The sequence below is a fragment of the Chinchilla lanigera genome, unplaced genomic scaffold (genome assembly GCF_000276665.1).
Source record: "Chinchilla lanigera isolate Chin_1 unplaced genomic scaffold, ChiLan1.0 scaffold00100, whole genome shotgun sequence".
Lineage (NCBI taxonomy): Eukaryota > Metazoa > Chordata > Mammalia > Rodentia > Chinchillidae > Chinchilla > Chinchilla lanigera.
In genome coordinates this window covers 5,905,586-5,919,588 of record NW_004955501.1, presented here as the reverse complement: position 1 = coordinate 5,919,588, position 14,003 = coordinate 5,905,586, and the positions used below count along the sequence as shown (strand labels likewise).

At 38.2% G+C, this 14,003-nt stretch overlaps 1 protein-coding gene across 2 annotated transcripts in view; it reads right to left on the bottom strand.

The window, feature by feature from the left end:
• Acad11 (acyl-CoA dehydrogenase family, member 11) overlaps window positions 1-14,003 on the bottom strand; it is a gene marked incomplete at its 5' end in the record, with an annotated part of 81,459 nt that overhangs the window by 33,198 nt on the left and 34,258 nt on the right. For both annotated transcript variants that reach the window (XM_005406834.2, XM_005406835.2), the window contains 2 exon segments: window positions 3,214-3,352; window positions 4,171-4,248. In XM_005406834.2, coding sequence (XP_005406891.1) covers window positions 3,214-3,352; window positions 4,171-4,248 — 217 coding nt within the window.

Sequence of the window (14,003 nt, the reverse complement as noted above, 5' to 3'; positions counted from 1 at the left end):
TATATTCAGTTTTTCTTATTACATTAACTATTGAATAAAAATTCCCCAAATTATCAGTTTATTCTTAGAAGGTGGCAAAGTTATAATTTACAAGTGGGGAAAATAAGCCCACATACTTCTACAAAATAATTTTTCCCCACTTAAAAAAAATTAGCCCAAAATCTACAAAATTTTCCAGGAATAGATTTGGGGTTGAAATTACCATTTTTAATTTGTCTTACATGACTTACTAAAGGTGGAATAAAAAAGAAAAAATTGGAAGACTATGTGTCCCATAAGCTCTTTAACTATAGTATTTGGAAAATGATTTGGGTAAGTTACATAGAAGCTAATCTTGTATATTTAAGAAACTTCCTCAAGTATTTCATCAGCCCCATTAGATTTCCTTCCTTATCTGTTTTGGAAATGCTCCAAAATGCAATGCTCAAGGCCTTCCTGAAGATATCTCCACCACTAGAAGAAAATACTTATTTTACAGTTCCAGTATCACATAGCTTATTTGGTTAGGAGAGTTGCTAATAAGTCCTTAGTCAAAGAAAATGTGTTTCCTTGCCCATTTAAAAAATTTCAACAATCTTGCAATATCATTTGAATGGTAAACCCATAGACTCCTGAAATGCTATTCCTAGGAAAAAGTCCATAACCACCTAGTGACAAGTGTGCTCATAGGTCAAATGAAAAAAATGGTAGCAGAGCTGCATTTACAAGTAAGTCTTCTACAGAATTATTTGTCTTGTTATGCTGCATTAGTGTGATTACGATTAATCTAACAGAATACGGATAGCATCCTCTAAAAATGAAAATAGAGTAAAATAAAACAAAACACATTCAATCAAACTCAGTGGATAACATCTGAGTGCACTACATGTAATAAGGCAAAGTGGTATTTCATGAAATCTTTCAGTAATATATATCAGCCATGTTCATCCATCCACCCATCCACCTATCCATCCACCCATCCACCCATCCATCCACCCATCCACCCATCCACCTATCCATCCACCCATCCATCCACCCATCCACCCACCCACCCATCCACCTATCCATCCACCCATCCACCCATCCACCCATCCACCCATCCACCCATCCAGCCAGCCACCCACCTATCCATCCATCCATCCATGTATCCAGAAACATACACAAACAACTACATATGCTACATACTGGGTCATATAAAATATATTTCTTACTATGAAAAACAATAAAATAAACTAGAACACTACCTGTTTATTTCCCTTTCCACATGCTACCTATGTAGTTTCTTGTATTAGCTTCACACAATTGAAATGAAATCTTTAGAAGCTCTACCAAAGTTCTCACAATGCACTACAAGCAGTAATTTGATACCCTCAGTGCTTAGAAAGAGAATTATGTCAGAGACAATTTCATCATCATCAGAAGTCTATGAAATATCAGAGTAGGGGCAAAGAAATGAGGGTCCAGTATGAAGCTACTTTGCTAAATTCAGACTGTTTTCTTTCAAAAGTCCAAAATAGTTGCATGTAACTCTTTTTGGCAGCTTAACACTACATTAACTCTTGGCAAAAGCTATAGAATTAGCAGCCTATAATAAGCACAAAAGGCCCAACTTCTGCAGGGACGTTACAGGATACATACTATAATTCATCCTACCACAAATCCTTAACTAGTGGCTGCTCCTTAACTGGTATCATCCAAACAAGCAGAGTGACTTGGAGGAGAGAAGACACTGCAAGGGTCTGGCCTAGATACACTACATCCGAATCTGTAGGATGGGGCCTAAGAATCTGGATTTTTCCAAAGCTTCGTAAGCAGTTCTACAAATGTGTGTTTGAAAACATTTCTTGTAGATGACATTCCAGGTTTCTCCCATCTTTCTGACTTTTCACGTATCCTTGGAAGCATTCTTGACTCCTCCATCAACACCTTATATCCAATCAAGAGCTCCTCTTGGATCTGCCTGCAAAATATCTTTAGAATCTTTCCATTCGTCATCCATTACAGTGCTGAATCACCATTATCTCTTACCAGAGTAACCAAACAGATTTCCTGCTTCCCACTCTCTCCCATTTTGTCAGTTTTCAGCTTGGGCTCAGCAGCCCAAGCGCTCCTTTTAAAACTGAGGCTGCATCTTGCACCACTCTGCTCCAAATCCCTGCTGGCTCCTCACACTCCTGAAGGTGGAACCCCTCACCTAGCCCCTCTCCACCCAACACAGGAGGCCTTCTCTCTTTAATCTCTTCTCCTACTATTCTTCTCCTAGCCACTGGCCCCTTTAGCTATCCCTGGCGTACATACACCAATCATACTCTTCCCTTACTGCAGTGGTGGCCAGACCTATGACACAGACAGAAGATGTTGACGCAGAGTTATTTTTTCTAAGCTAACACCTCAGTACTGCATCCATGTTTAATGACAATGTAGGTACTTTGCGATCAGTGAGTGGGCTTGGGGTTGCAGTTTGGAGCTCAGTCCCTTTGGCCCTCATCACTGCCTTAGGGCCTCTGAACTTCCTGTCCCCTCTGCTATGAGAACTGTCCCCCAGATATCAGCCTAGCTAAGTCAATCAGTTGCCTTTATCAAATGCCATTTTATCAATGAGGTCAATCTTGACCACTTTATTTTAAATTGTAGCCCATGTTCTGTTTCTCAGGGATCTGGAGCTCCCATATCCTGATCCGTTTGCTTTTTCTTTTCAAAGTATCTTTCATCTTCAAATTTACTGCATAATGTACCTGTTTTTTATTTTTGTTTCTCTCTACTTGGTGTTTTTGTTTTCCCTCTCTTAGAATTTGATCCTCGAAGGAAGGGATATGATATGTGTATTTATTATTGAAGCATATTTTATTCGCTGATACACTGTCAAAAGGACCTAGAAGAATCCTTAGCACACAGCAAGTAATCAACAAATAACTGGCGAGGGGATGGAGAGATAGTGAAGCTAAACAAAAGATGTGGGACTCTGCCCTGATTCCCACCCCAGTCAGATCGGGACCCTCACGTCCGCAGGACTCTGGCGGCCGCTTCTCCTTACCGACGCTCCAAGGTGATGATGTCTACCAAAAGGACACCCAGTGAAATGTAAGTCCCACTTTCAACATTTAAATCAGATAAACTGAGAGCTAAAATTCATGAAGACCTTGTGTAGGAAAAACTTTCTTGTCTGAAAATCAAGAAAATTTAAATGCTTCTCAAAATATTAGAGAAAATTCTAGTTTTAATTGATGTAGTAACCTGGTGCTTGGCAGTTAAAGACATTTGGAGCGAAATAGCATTTCCCAGTCTCTTCAGCAACCAGGGCGTAGTCCACCTGGCTGAGCCCACTCGCAGCTGGCAAAAACAAGTTCCACAGGCCCTCTGCTTTGGCCATTTCCTGTGAGGGGATGGACACATAAAAGTGACCAGTGTTTAATGACCTAAAGTGTCTTAAAAATACTTATGGAGCTAACATTCTACAGTGTGCAAAATCAAGTGGCTACTGAACTTACTATAAATCATCAGGTTTTTTTTTTAACTGTTAAAGTAACGTCTTTCACCTAGGCTTCCTTACATTTGGCTGAAAAATCATGTTTGCTTACTTTCTTTGGGGGTGGGTACCTGGAATCAAACTCAGGACCTCAGGCTTGCCAGGCAGGCACTGTGCCACTGAGCTAAATCCTTGGTCTTTACTTTCGACCTTCTTGTTAAATTATAATGAGTATAAGATCTCTCACATGGGAGTATAATTATGCCCAATATACTATTTTGTACATTTTAATTGCTATGTGTGTTGCTGACAAGATTTGAAACATGAAATATGGACTAAGCCCGTATGAGACAAATGCTGTTGTCTCTCTTTCCCTCACTTCCCCCAAATCTCTCTCCCTCTCCTGTGCATGCCAGGCAAGTGCTCTGCCACTGAGCTACACAGGCCCTCAATGCCCTGCTTTGATTAAGTCTCAACTTAATAGCGGATAATAATGAGTAGTTTTGATTTTTTTCTTTGAACAGCTGAAGAGGCTCTCTTCATCATATACCATATATAGAACACTGCATAGTCCAATGTATACATTATAGATTGTATTTTTAAATTTCCTGTTTTAAACAGGTATTACTGATATAATTATCCGCTACATATATAATAGCAATAACAAAAAAATAAAGTTTCCAAAAGCACTGCCATGGAATTTCCACGGTTACAGGTTTTCTCACCTTGAGCTTATCAATCACTGAAGGTTGTTTCCACCTCTGCGCTGAATTTTCATTTTGAACATAGTACTCAAAAACTTCCTGAAAGTAACAAAAGAGAAAAATTTAGCTCAAGTTAATACAAAATAAACCATGTCGTGAATAGATACTATCCAACATAAACATTTTTAGGTGGAGAAAATTTTTCAGCTGATCTTAAATCAGTAATGTATCTTTTTATTCTTTTTTTTTGAGACAAGGTCTTGCTATGTAGCCCAGGCTGGCCTTGAATTAATGGCAATCCTCTTGCCTCGGCCTCCCAAATGCTGGGATTACAGGTGTGCACCACCATGCTTGGGTGTAATACATCTTTTTAAACCCAGACACAGGATTTTCAGTATTAATGTACAAAGTATATATGCTAGGGGTGGTGGCGCATGCCTGTGATTCCAGCACTCTAGAAGCTGAGGCAGGAGGATCTCTGCAAGTTTGAGGCTATCAACTATATGGTGAGACAAAAAATAAATAAATAAAGTTTGGTTTTGTATATAGGAAAAAAAAGCCAGACACAGAACAGTAAAAACCCTAATGGCATGCTACTCACAGCATTTGGCCGCAGTGCTAGACAGTTCTGACCTCACACTCATCTGAGTGTTCCATCTCCATCACCACAACGTACTAGATATCGTCCAAATGAAAAGTGGGCAAAATGCTTTAAAGAGTCCTTAAATACACTTGGTAATGAATAGTTGTGCTGGGAGGGGAGGCTTAGAAGAAACCCCGACTCTTCAGGTGTGAGGGAAGAGCTGAGCCAAAGCCTTGCGCCATGGGGTCTGGTCTATGTTTGCCTCGGCCCCAGGCTTTACTGAGCTGCACAGCTAGGCATCAAGAGACCAGGCCAAGCAGCACAGCAGGAGGGAGGCACAGAGGTTACTTTTGCCTTCCACCAAGTCCAGGATGCTTGCTGGGTAAAATTAAAGTAGAAAAAAAAATACAAAATAACAAACACAAAAATCCTCATCCCCTCAAAGATAGACCTGGGAGCTACAGATGCATAGAAACAACTTGGTTCTGTGTGGAACAGGTAAAAGGAACATTTCTAACCCAAAGTCTACTTTCACCCAAGTTTGGGATCTGAATTCCAGACCTGTGTGACACTACATCAAGCCAAAAATTAAGTTTACAGTATTACTGTCAACGGTGCCTGCAAACACCTGGCAGAAAGAACAGCCAATCCTCCTACAAAAAAAGAGCTTTAAGCAAAATCCATAAAGAGGTCCCCCAGATAAACTGCATTCCAAGGAAAGCAAGCTCACCGTGAAGAATTACTAATCACTAAAGGAAACAAGCCACCCTAAGCAAGAATTAGCAAAATGATAATCACAGAGTCACACTTCCCAAAGACTGTAGATGATGATCAGACATAGGATAAAAAATATTTGTCATTAAGAGATTTGAAGAATAAAGGAAGGAATTGAACGTATGACAAAGGACTAGCAAAATTGACAGAAAATTTGAAAAAGAAATGACAGCAACTCAAAGGAAAAGAAAACTTCAGTAATTAAACTCTTAGCATGGTTCTCAAATATTGGTAGGTATCAGTATTACTTGGGGAAATGGGTGAAAAACAGGGGTACAGACCCTATCTTACTTCAGTGAGACCAAGTGTGTGTAAGGACTCTCAGGCAAGCCTGGCACACTCCAAAATCACAGAGCTATGTTACATGGAGAGCTGAAAAGTTGTCTAGATGCAACTGAAAAAAAAATGGAGGAAAATTCTGAAGCAATTACTCAGGATATAGCACAAAATTACAGAGAAGAAAAATATTCCAAGAAGTTTCAGAACTGATAAAAACACACCTGCCTTCAAATTTAGAAACTACATTGAAATCAGAACAGTAAAACTTCCAAAGAGAAAGAAAAGCTCTTAAAAGAAGAAGGAGGAAGGGAAAAATAGAATGACTATTGCTAATTAAGTGATTAATACGAGAGCTGACTTCCCACAGCAACGAATGAAGCCAAAAACTCAGTAGGATAATGTCATTAATTGCTAAGAATAAATAACTATCACCCTAGAATTCTATGTCCAATGCCTTTCAAGAATTAGGGCAAATTTAAAAGTATTACCAATAAATGAAGTCATTATTTCTTCTTATGCCACCGCCCCAAAAAAAGAGACAAATAAAGATTAACAAGAAAAAACTTTGCCAGCAGATTCTCACTAAGGAATTTGATTCTAGAAGAAACATCTGAGTTGCAAGAAGGAATAAATCAGTAAATATGTAGGTAAATCTAAAGAAAAGCTAGCCAGTTAAAATAATAACAACCTCTAATTTGTGCATCTAAAAGATATAACAGGGCTGGAGATATAGCTCAGCAGCACAGCGCCTGACTGGCAAGCGTGAGGTCATGAGTTTGATTCCCAGTACCACACACACACACACAAAAGATACAACAAAGATATAGGACTATACTGGCACTCCCCAGCATTTTACTAACAGAACATCTCTTTACCTATTATTTATTCAACACCTAGGCTGGTACAATTAGGAGTTAAAGGCTATGAGCAGTATCAAACCATTCATTCATGTTATCACACTGTTTTACAAACACTCCAGTGACCAACCTACTGAAATGTTCTTTCATTGAAAGATGGCTAGTCTACAGTACTGCTATATTTGTTGAGAATTAAAGAAGGCAAAGGCCTGCCCTTTCAAAGGCACCAGGGTGAATATCTCTTGTCATTTTGCTCAGGAAATCACTTAAATTGGAAGATTTCCTGTTTGGGGATGTTTATTATTTACATCCCTTGTACTGCCATAGAAATAGTCAATGCTATTGTGTTTGGGAATAAATATATTGTGCACTACACTTACAATTTCCTCATTTCTGAGTAATTCTTTATGATCATATAGTTCTGAGAAATTAAGTTATGCCAGCATTTGATGCTTCATATTGTAAAGTCTATTCTTTGAAGAAACTGCTAAATGTACTTGTAGTCAAGGAGGAACTGTCCCCACTGACACTAGGTAATCCCAGAGGTCAGCAGCTGCAGGGAAAAACAATGGGCCAGGCCAGTGGCATTACCCCCAGGAAAAGCCCATGGTTACTGCGAACTGCAGGTTTTACTCTCAAAGTAGTGTCTTCTACAAGACACACCGGGGTTCGAGAAGAAATCCAGTACAGGACCTGTCGTATTTGAAAGTGTCTAATTGTTTAAGACTGAGCTACAGAACAACTACAGAACAGCTATGCTTCAGGGTTTCTGGTGTCACTGCCACAGTGACTGGATGGATGATGGCCACAAGAGACAGTTGTGGAGTGCGCACAGGGTAGACACAGACCCTCTGAGAAGCTTAAGCTCTGGCCAGGAAGGAAATGAGGCTCCTGTTCTCCAAGCTGAGAAACCAGGTGAGTCACAGCTAGTTTCTGAGGTGTCTGGTTCTGAGAGTGCTGGTATTAAGTCCAGCAAACTGCTTGACCTCCCCGTCCCCCACTGCTTGCCCCACCACCTAACCTGTTTGCCTTCCCAATCTGCCAATGTGATCAGAGATACACCTTGGCCTGGACAGTTGCCTGGAGCAGTGGGGCACCTCACAAACTCGCAAGATGTCAAGGTAGGCAGAGAAAGCCCTGACATGGCACAGAAGGTCACAGAAATGGGAGTGGTCAGAGTGAAGACAGCCCTGCGGCAGACACCACTGACCAACCACACCGGGCAGGAAAAAGGCAGGGCAGAACTCAGTCCATACACAGAAATAGGAGTGGAGACCAAATGGGATTTAACAGTGACTCACTGTCCCTCCCTCAGATCTGGTGGACTCCAACCTACAGACCCTGGAAAGGAAACACATTCAAAAACACAGAGCAATTTTTTGGACTAATTTCTCTTTTATTTCATTGGTTTTTTCTGGGGGCCTTAGTGGAAGGGGGTCTTTTATTTTCTTTTTTCTCTTACTCTATTTTTCTGGATTATTCTTTTCTGTTACTTTTATCTAATTCTGTTAATTTTCCTTTAGTTCTTAATAGGATTTTTTATCTTACTTTTCTCTCCCCCTTGTCCTTATTTTTCAAATTTTACTTCTTTCATTTCCCCTTCCCCATTCCCTCCCTTTTTATTAGGATTACTATTAAGATTTATTAATCTTTAATTTTTAGTTGACTTTATGTACTTATTGTCGAATTATTTTCTATTGTTAATAGTGATATGCTAGTTGTATTTAGTAGATATTTCCTGTATATTAATATTTGCTTTGTCTTTGTGTCTATATTATTATTGTAGTTTTTGGTATTATTCAAGGGGTACTGTTTCTTACTATACATCAATATCCAGTTTACCTTTGAATCTCTTATTGTTGACTTGATGGCTATTTCCAGCATGGAAAGGCTGTTGCTATTAATTGGCTCTTACTGCATACAAATATCGGGTTTATATCGGTGTCACCAACAATACTGAGGCACTCCTGGAGAACTGGGTCGTGGGTCAACTACACTGCACCCTCCTTTCATAAATAAACGGGACAGAGGCAAAGACCTATAGTTAACCACACCCAGAGCACATCGCTAGAAAGCAGGTACTAACTAAAGAGATTTCCAACAAATTCTTTCTATTACAATTGATCCTCAACTGTGAGCACGAGCGAGCACGCACGTGCGCGCACACACACACACACATGCAAAACAACAGAAACACAAAAAGTTAGGGAACAAAATGCCTCCAAAAATCTTCCAATTCCCCCAAAGCTGATCCATGGAGCATCAAGGCGGAGGAACTCAAAAGTCAAACAGCTGAATTATATGAAATGATAAAAAAGGAGACAAAGGAAAAACCAGATCAATAAAGTGCTTAGTGAGTCAAAAATGAAATAACTAAACACATAATGAATTTAGTAAGCAAAACGATCAGTGAGCTTAGCGACACTAATAAAAACTGAGCTGAGCTAAACAAAATGATACAAAACATGAATGACCAGTTCAGCTAAGAGTTAGAGTCAACGAAAAGGTAACAAACAGAAATCTGGAGGTTAAAAAATTCTATTGAAAGTGTTTGTAGCAGAAGTGATCGATGTGAGGACAAAGTGTCAGAAGCAGAACAGAAGGTTGATGCAGTGACCGTACACAGAGACACACCTTGAAAGACCTGAGAACATGGAAAATGGGACCCACAGCTGCTAGCTGATGCAAAGACTAATCTAAAATCAATTGTAATGAGTGAAAAAATCAGAAGACAGAACAAATGGCATAAAGAACCTATTTATAGAAATAATAAGAGAAAGCTTTCCAAGTATGAAGAAAGAATATAGCATACAGGTAAATAAGAAATACAGAATCCCAAATAGCCATGATCAGAAAAGCCCTTCTCCATGACACAACACAGTCAAAAATCCCAAAAATGCAATCTATGGGCAGAATTTTAAAAGCTGTTGAGAAAAAAAAAATAAACAACTTATAAAAGTAAAGCCATTAGAATTACAGCACATTCCAACACAAACCTTTAAGCCAGGAGAACACGTTTCAAGAACACGTTTCAAACATGATTTTTCCTTTAGGAAAACAACTTCTAACTCAGACTAATATATCCTGCAAAAGCATCTGTCAAAATTCATGGAGAAATAAGAGCTTTTCATGACAAAGGGCACCTTAAGAAATTCATGACCACAACACTAACACTTGAAAAAATTCTAAAGGATGTCCTAAAAAGGGACAATGAAGCCAATAATACCAAAAAAATGTTAAACGGGATGAATACACCAGGTATGGTGAGCAGTTAAGCAGAAGGAGAAAAAAGAAGAATCTGCAATAGGAGAATAATACAATGACAGGAATAAGTCAATTTTTAGTAATAACTCTTAATGTGAATGGTTTTAATTCCCCAATCAAAAGAGACAAACTGGCAGACTAGATCAAAAAACAAAACTCAGTGGTATGTTGTACACAAGAAACACATTTATTCCAAAAACAAATTCATAAATCAAAGGGTAGAAAACAATATTTCATGCAATGAGAGCCCCCAAACAAGCAGGAGTGGCTGTCCTAGCTTCAGAAAAAGTAGATTTCAAGCCAAAACTGATCAGAAGAGGCAAAGAAGGTCACTATATATTGGTTAGGAGCACAATTCAATAGGAAGTTAGCACAATTATAAATATACATTCACTTAACATTGGCACACCAAACTTCACAAAACAAACACTGCTGCACATAAAAGATCAGATAAACCCTAAGACAATTATAATGGGGGAATGCAATACCCCAACTATCACAAATATGTAAACTAGACCAAAAAAAAATTAACAAAGAAATAGCACAGCTGAATCAAACCTTTGAACAAATGTGTCTAATACATATCTCCAGAATGTTCCATCCCACAACAGAATACACATTCTTCTCAGCACAGAACTTTCTCAAAATACATTATATATTAGCCTGTAAAATATGATGAAGTAAAAATAAAATAATCAAAAATTTCCCATGCATATTATCAAATCATAGTATAATGAAACTAGAGATCAATGGCAAAAGACCACAGAAATTATGTAAACACATGAAGGTTAAACAATATATTTTTGAATAATCAGTGTGCCACAAGAGAATCAAATGATAATGCCAATACAACATATCAGAACCTATGAGACACAATGAAAGCAGTCCTAAGAGGAAGTTTACAGCTATTAAGGCCCACATCAGAAAAACAGAATGAGCTCAAATAAATAACCTAATGCTGCACCTAAAGGTCCTAGAGAAACAAGAGCAATCCAGATCCAAAGTTAGTATGAGGAAAGAAATTATAAAGATGACAGCATAAATTGATGAAACTGAGACTAAAAAACCAATACAAAGAACCAATGAATTGAAAACCCAGTTCTTTGAAAAAATAAACAAATTAAATAAACCCTTAGCCAATCTTGCCAAAAAAAGGGAAGAAAGACCCATATCAATCCAGTTAGAAATGAAAAAAGTGAAATCACAATAGACACTGCTGAGATCCAGATCATTAGTAACTTCTTTGAAAAACAATCTGGAGAAGCCAAAAGAAAGTGGTAGATTCCTAGATACATGTGGATCAGCAAAACTGAATCATGAAGATATAAAGTCTTGAATATCCAATAACAAGCAATGAAATTGATATAGTAATAAAAACTTAGAAAAGCCCAAGACCTGTTGGATTCACTGCTACATTCTATAAGAACTTTGGGGAAGATTTAACAGAAGTGCTCCTCAAACTCTTTAATGAAATGGGAAGGGAAGGACTACTGCCAGACTTCTTCTGGAAGCACACATTACCTTGATTCCAAGTCAAAAAAGGACTTAACACAACAAAAAAACTACAGGCCAGTCTCCTTGAACACAAATGCAATGGTCTTCAACAAGTACTGAAAAAGAGAATGCAACAAATCATTAAAAAGATCATACATTATGACCAAGGAGGCTTCATCTCAGGAATGCAAAGAAAGTTCAACACATGCAAATCAATAAATGTAATATACCACATAAACAAGGACAAAAATCACACGATCATCTCAACAGATGCAGAAAAAAAGCCTTTGACAAAAGCCAGTATCCACTCATGATACAAAAAGGCAACCTGAAGAAAACAGGTATATAGGGACGTTATCCTAATCTGATAAAAGCCATTTATGAGAAAACTATAGCCAATATCATACTAAATGGGGAAAAAAACTAAAAATCTTTCCTCTAAAATCAAGAACAGGACAAGGATGTCTACTCTCACCACTACAATTCAATATAGTACTCAAAATTTTAGCCAGAGCTGTCAGGCAAGCAAAGAAATAAAAGGGATATGTACTGGAAAGGAGGAAATTAAACTATACTTATCCATGGACAACATGATTTTTACATAGAAGATCCAGAAATTTGCACCAAATAATTAGAACTAATAAACACATCCGGCAAGAAAGCATGATACAGTATCAACACACATACAACAAATCAATACAGTTCCTGGGCACCAATAATGAACTCACTGAGAAAGACATTAGGAAAATAATACCATTCACAATAACTTCAAAACTTAAATACTAGGGAATTAACCAAGGAAGTGAAAGACCTCTATAACAAAAACTATACTATTCTGAGAAAGGAGTCAAAGAAGACATTAGAAAATGGAGAGATCCCCTGTTCTTGGATATGCAGAAACAATATTGTTGAAATGGCCATACCATAAAACTGATACATAGATTTAATGCAATCCAAATCAAAATACCAATGATAGTTCTCACAGAACTGGAAAAAAAATCTTAAAACTCATAAGGAACCAGAAGACAACCAAAATAGCAAAAGCAATCCTAGATAACAAAAGCAAAGCAGGAGAGATCACAATCCTGGATCTCAAGTTATATTACAAAGCTACAGTAATAAAAACAGCAATAGTATTGGCCCTTAAATTAGACATGTGGATCATTGGAACAGAATAGAAGATGCAGAAACAACCCCAGGAACACTCAGCCATCTGATCTTTGACAAAAGGGCCAAAAACAAACTGAAGGAAAAAGAGCCTCTTTAACAAATGGTGCTGGGAAGTTTGGTTATGCACACTGTCTTGGTTATTTTCCTCTCATTGCTGGGACAAAATACCTGATGCCTAAAATTAAGGAAGGAAAGGTTTATTTTGCTTACAGTTTGTGGAGGTTTCAGTCCATACTTGGCAGGTTACAAGGCAGAGTGGCACATGGCAGAGGGCTACAGCTCATGGTGGCAGAACACAGCAAAAGCAACAAGCACAAAAGGGAGGAATGGTGGCAAGCAGCCCTTTCTCTCCCTTACATATGCAAACTCTCCAAACCAGGGCAGGTGTTGCTCTCATACCCATTATCAATCAAACTCTAAAAGCCTGCCCAATGACTGCATGAGGCTTTGGGAGGACACGGAGACACAAACCATAACACACACAGAGAAGGTTAAATCTAGATTCATATCTCTGACCATCATTAAAATAAAATAAAAATGGATCAAAGACCTAGATACTGAAACAGAAAAACTTAATCTTTCAAAAGATAAAATAGGTAGAACTCTTGAAGACAGGCATAGGCAAATAGTTTTTGATCAGAGCCACAACTGCAAGACACAACATCAAGAATCAACAAATGGATCATATCAAATTACAGTGCATCTGAACAGCAAAGGAAACAACCAATAAAGTGCAGAGACAACTTACAGAAAAGCGCAATTGAAATGAACAGACACTTTTCACAGTAAAAGGTACACTTCTATGGCCATAACACCCTGAACGCACCCAATCTCATCAGAGTGAAAGCTACAAATGGCCATAAATAGATGAAAACAAACGTTTAAATTTTCTGGCCATTAGTGAAATGCAAAATAAAACAACTCTGAGATTATTTCTTATCCCAGAAAAAATGCCTATCATCGAGAAATCAAATAGTAACAAATTCTGGTGAGACTGTGAGGAAAAAATAGCTTCACCAGTATTGGTGCAGATGTAAACTATGATAACCACTGTAGAAAAAAACTAAAAATAAAAACTCCGTTTGACCCAGCTATACCTCTTCTGGGTATCTTCCTAAAAGAATTAAAAACATCATATTGTAGTGATACATGCATACTCATGTTTATAGCACATTTTTTTTTTTTTTGATACAGGGTCTCACTATGCAGGTCAGGCTGGCCTCAAGCTCACTTTGTAGCCAAGGCTGGCCTCATACTCATAAAGATCCTCCTGCCTCAGCCTCCCGAGTGCTGGGATTACAAGCATGCACGACCATGCCTGGCTTTAGCAGTACAATTTAAAACAGCTAAATCTTGGAAGTGGCTTATATGTCCATCAGTAGATGAGTGGATAAAGAAAATGTGGTATTGGGGCTGGGGATTTAGCTCAGCGG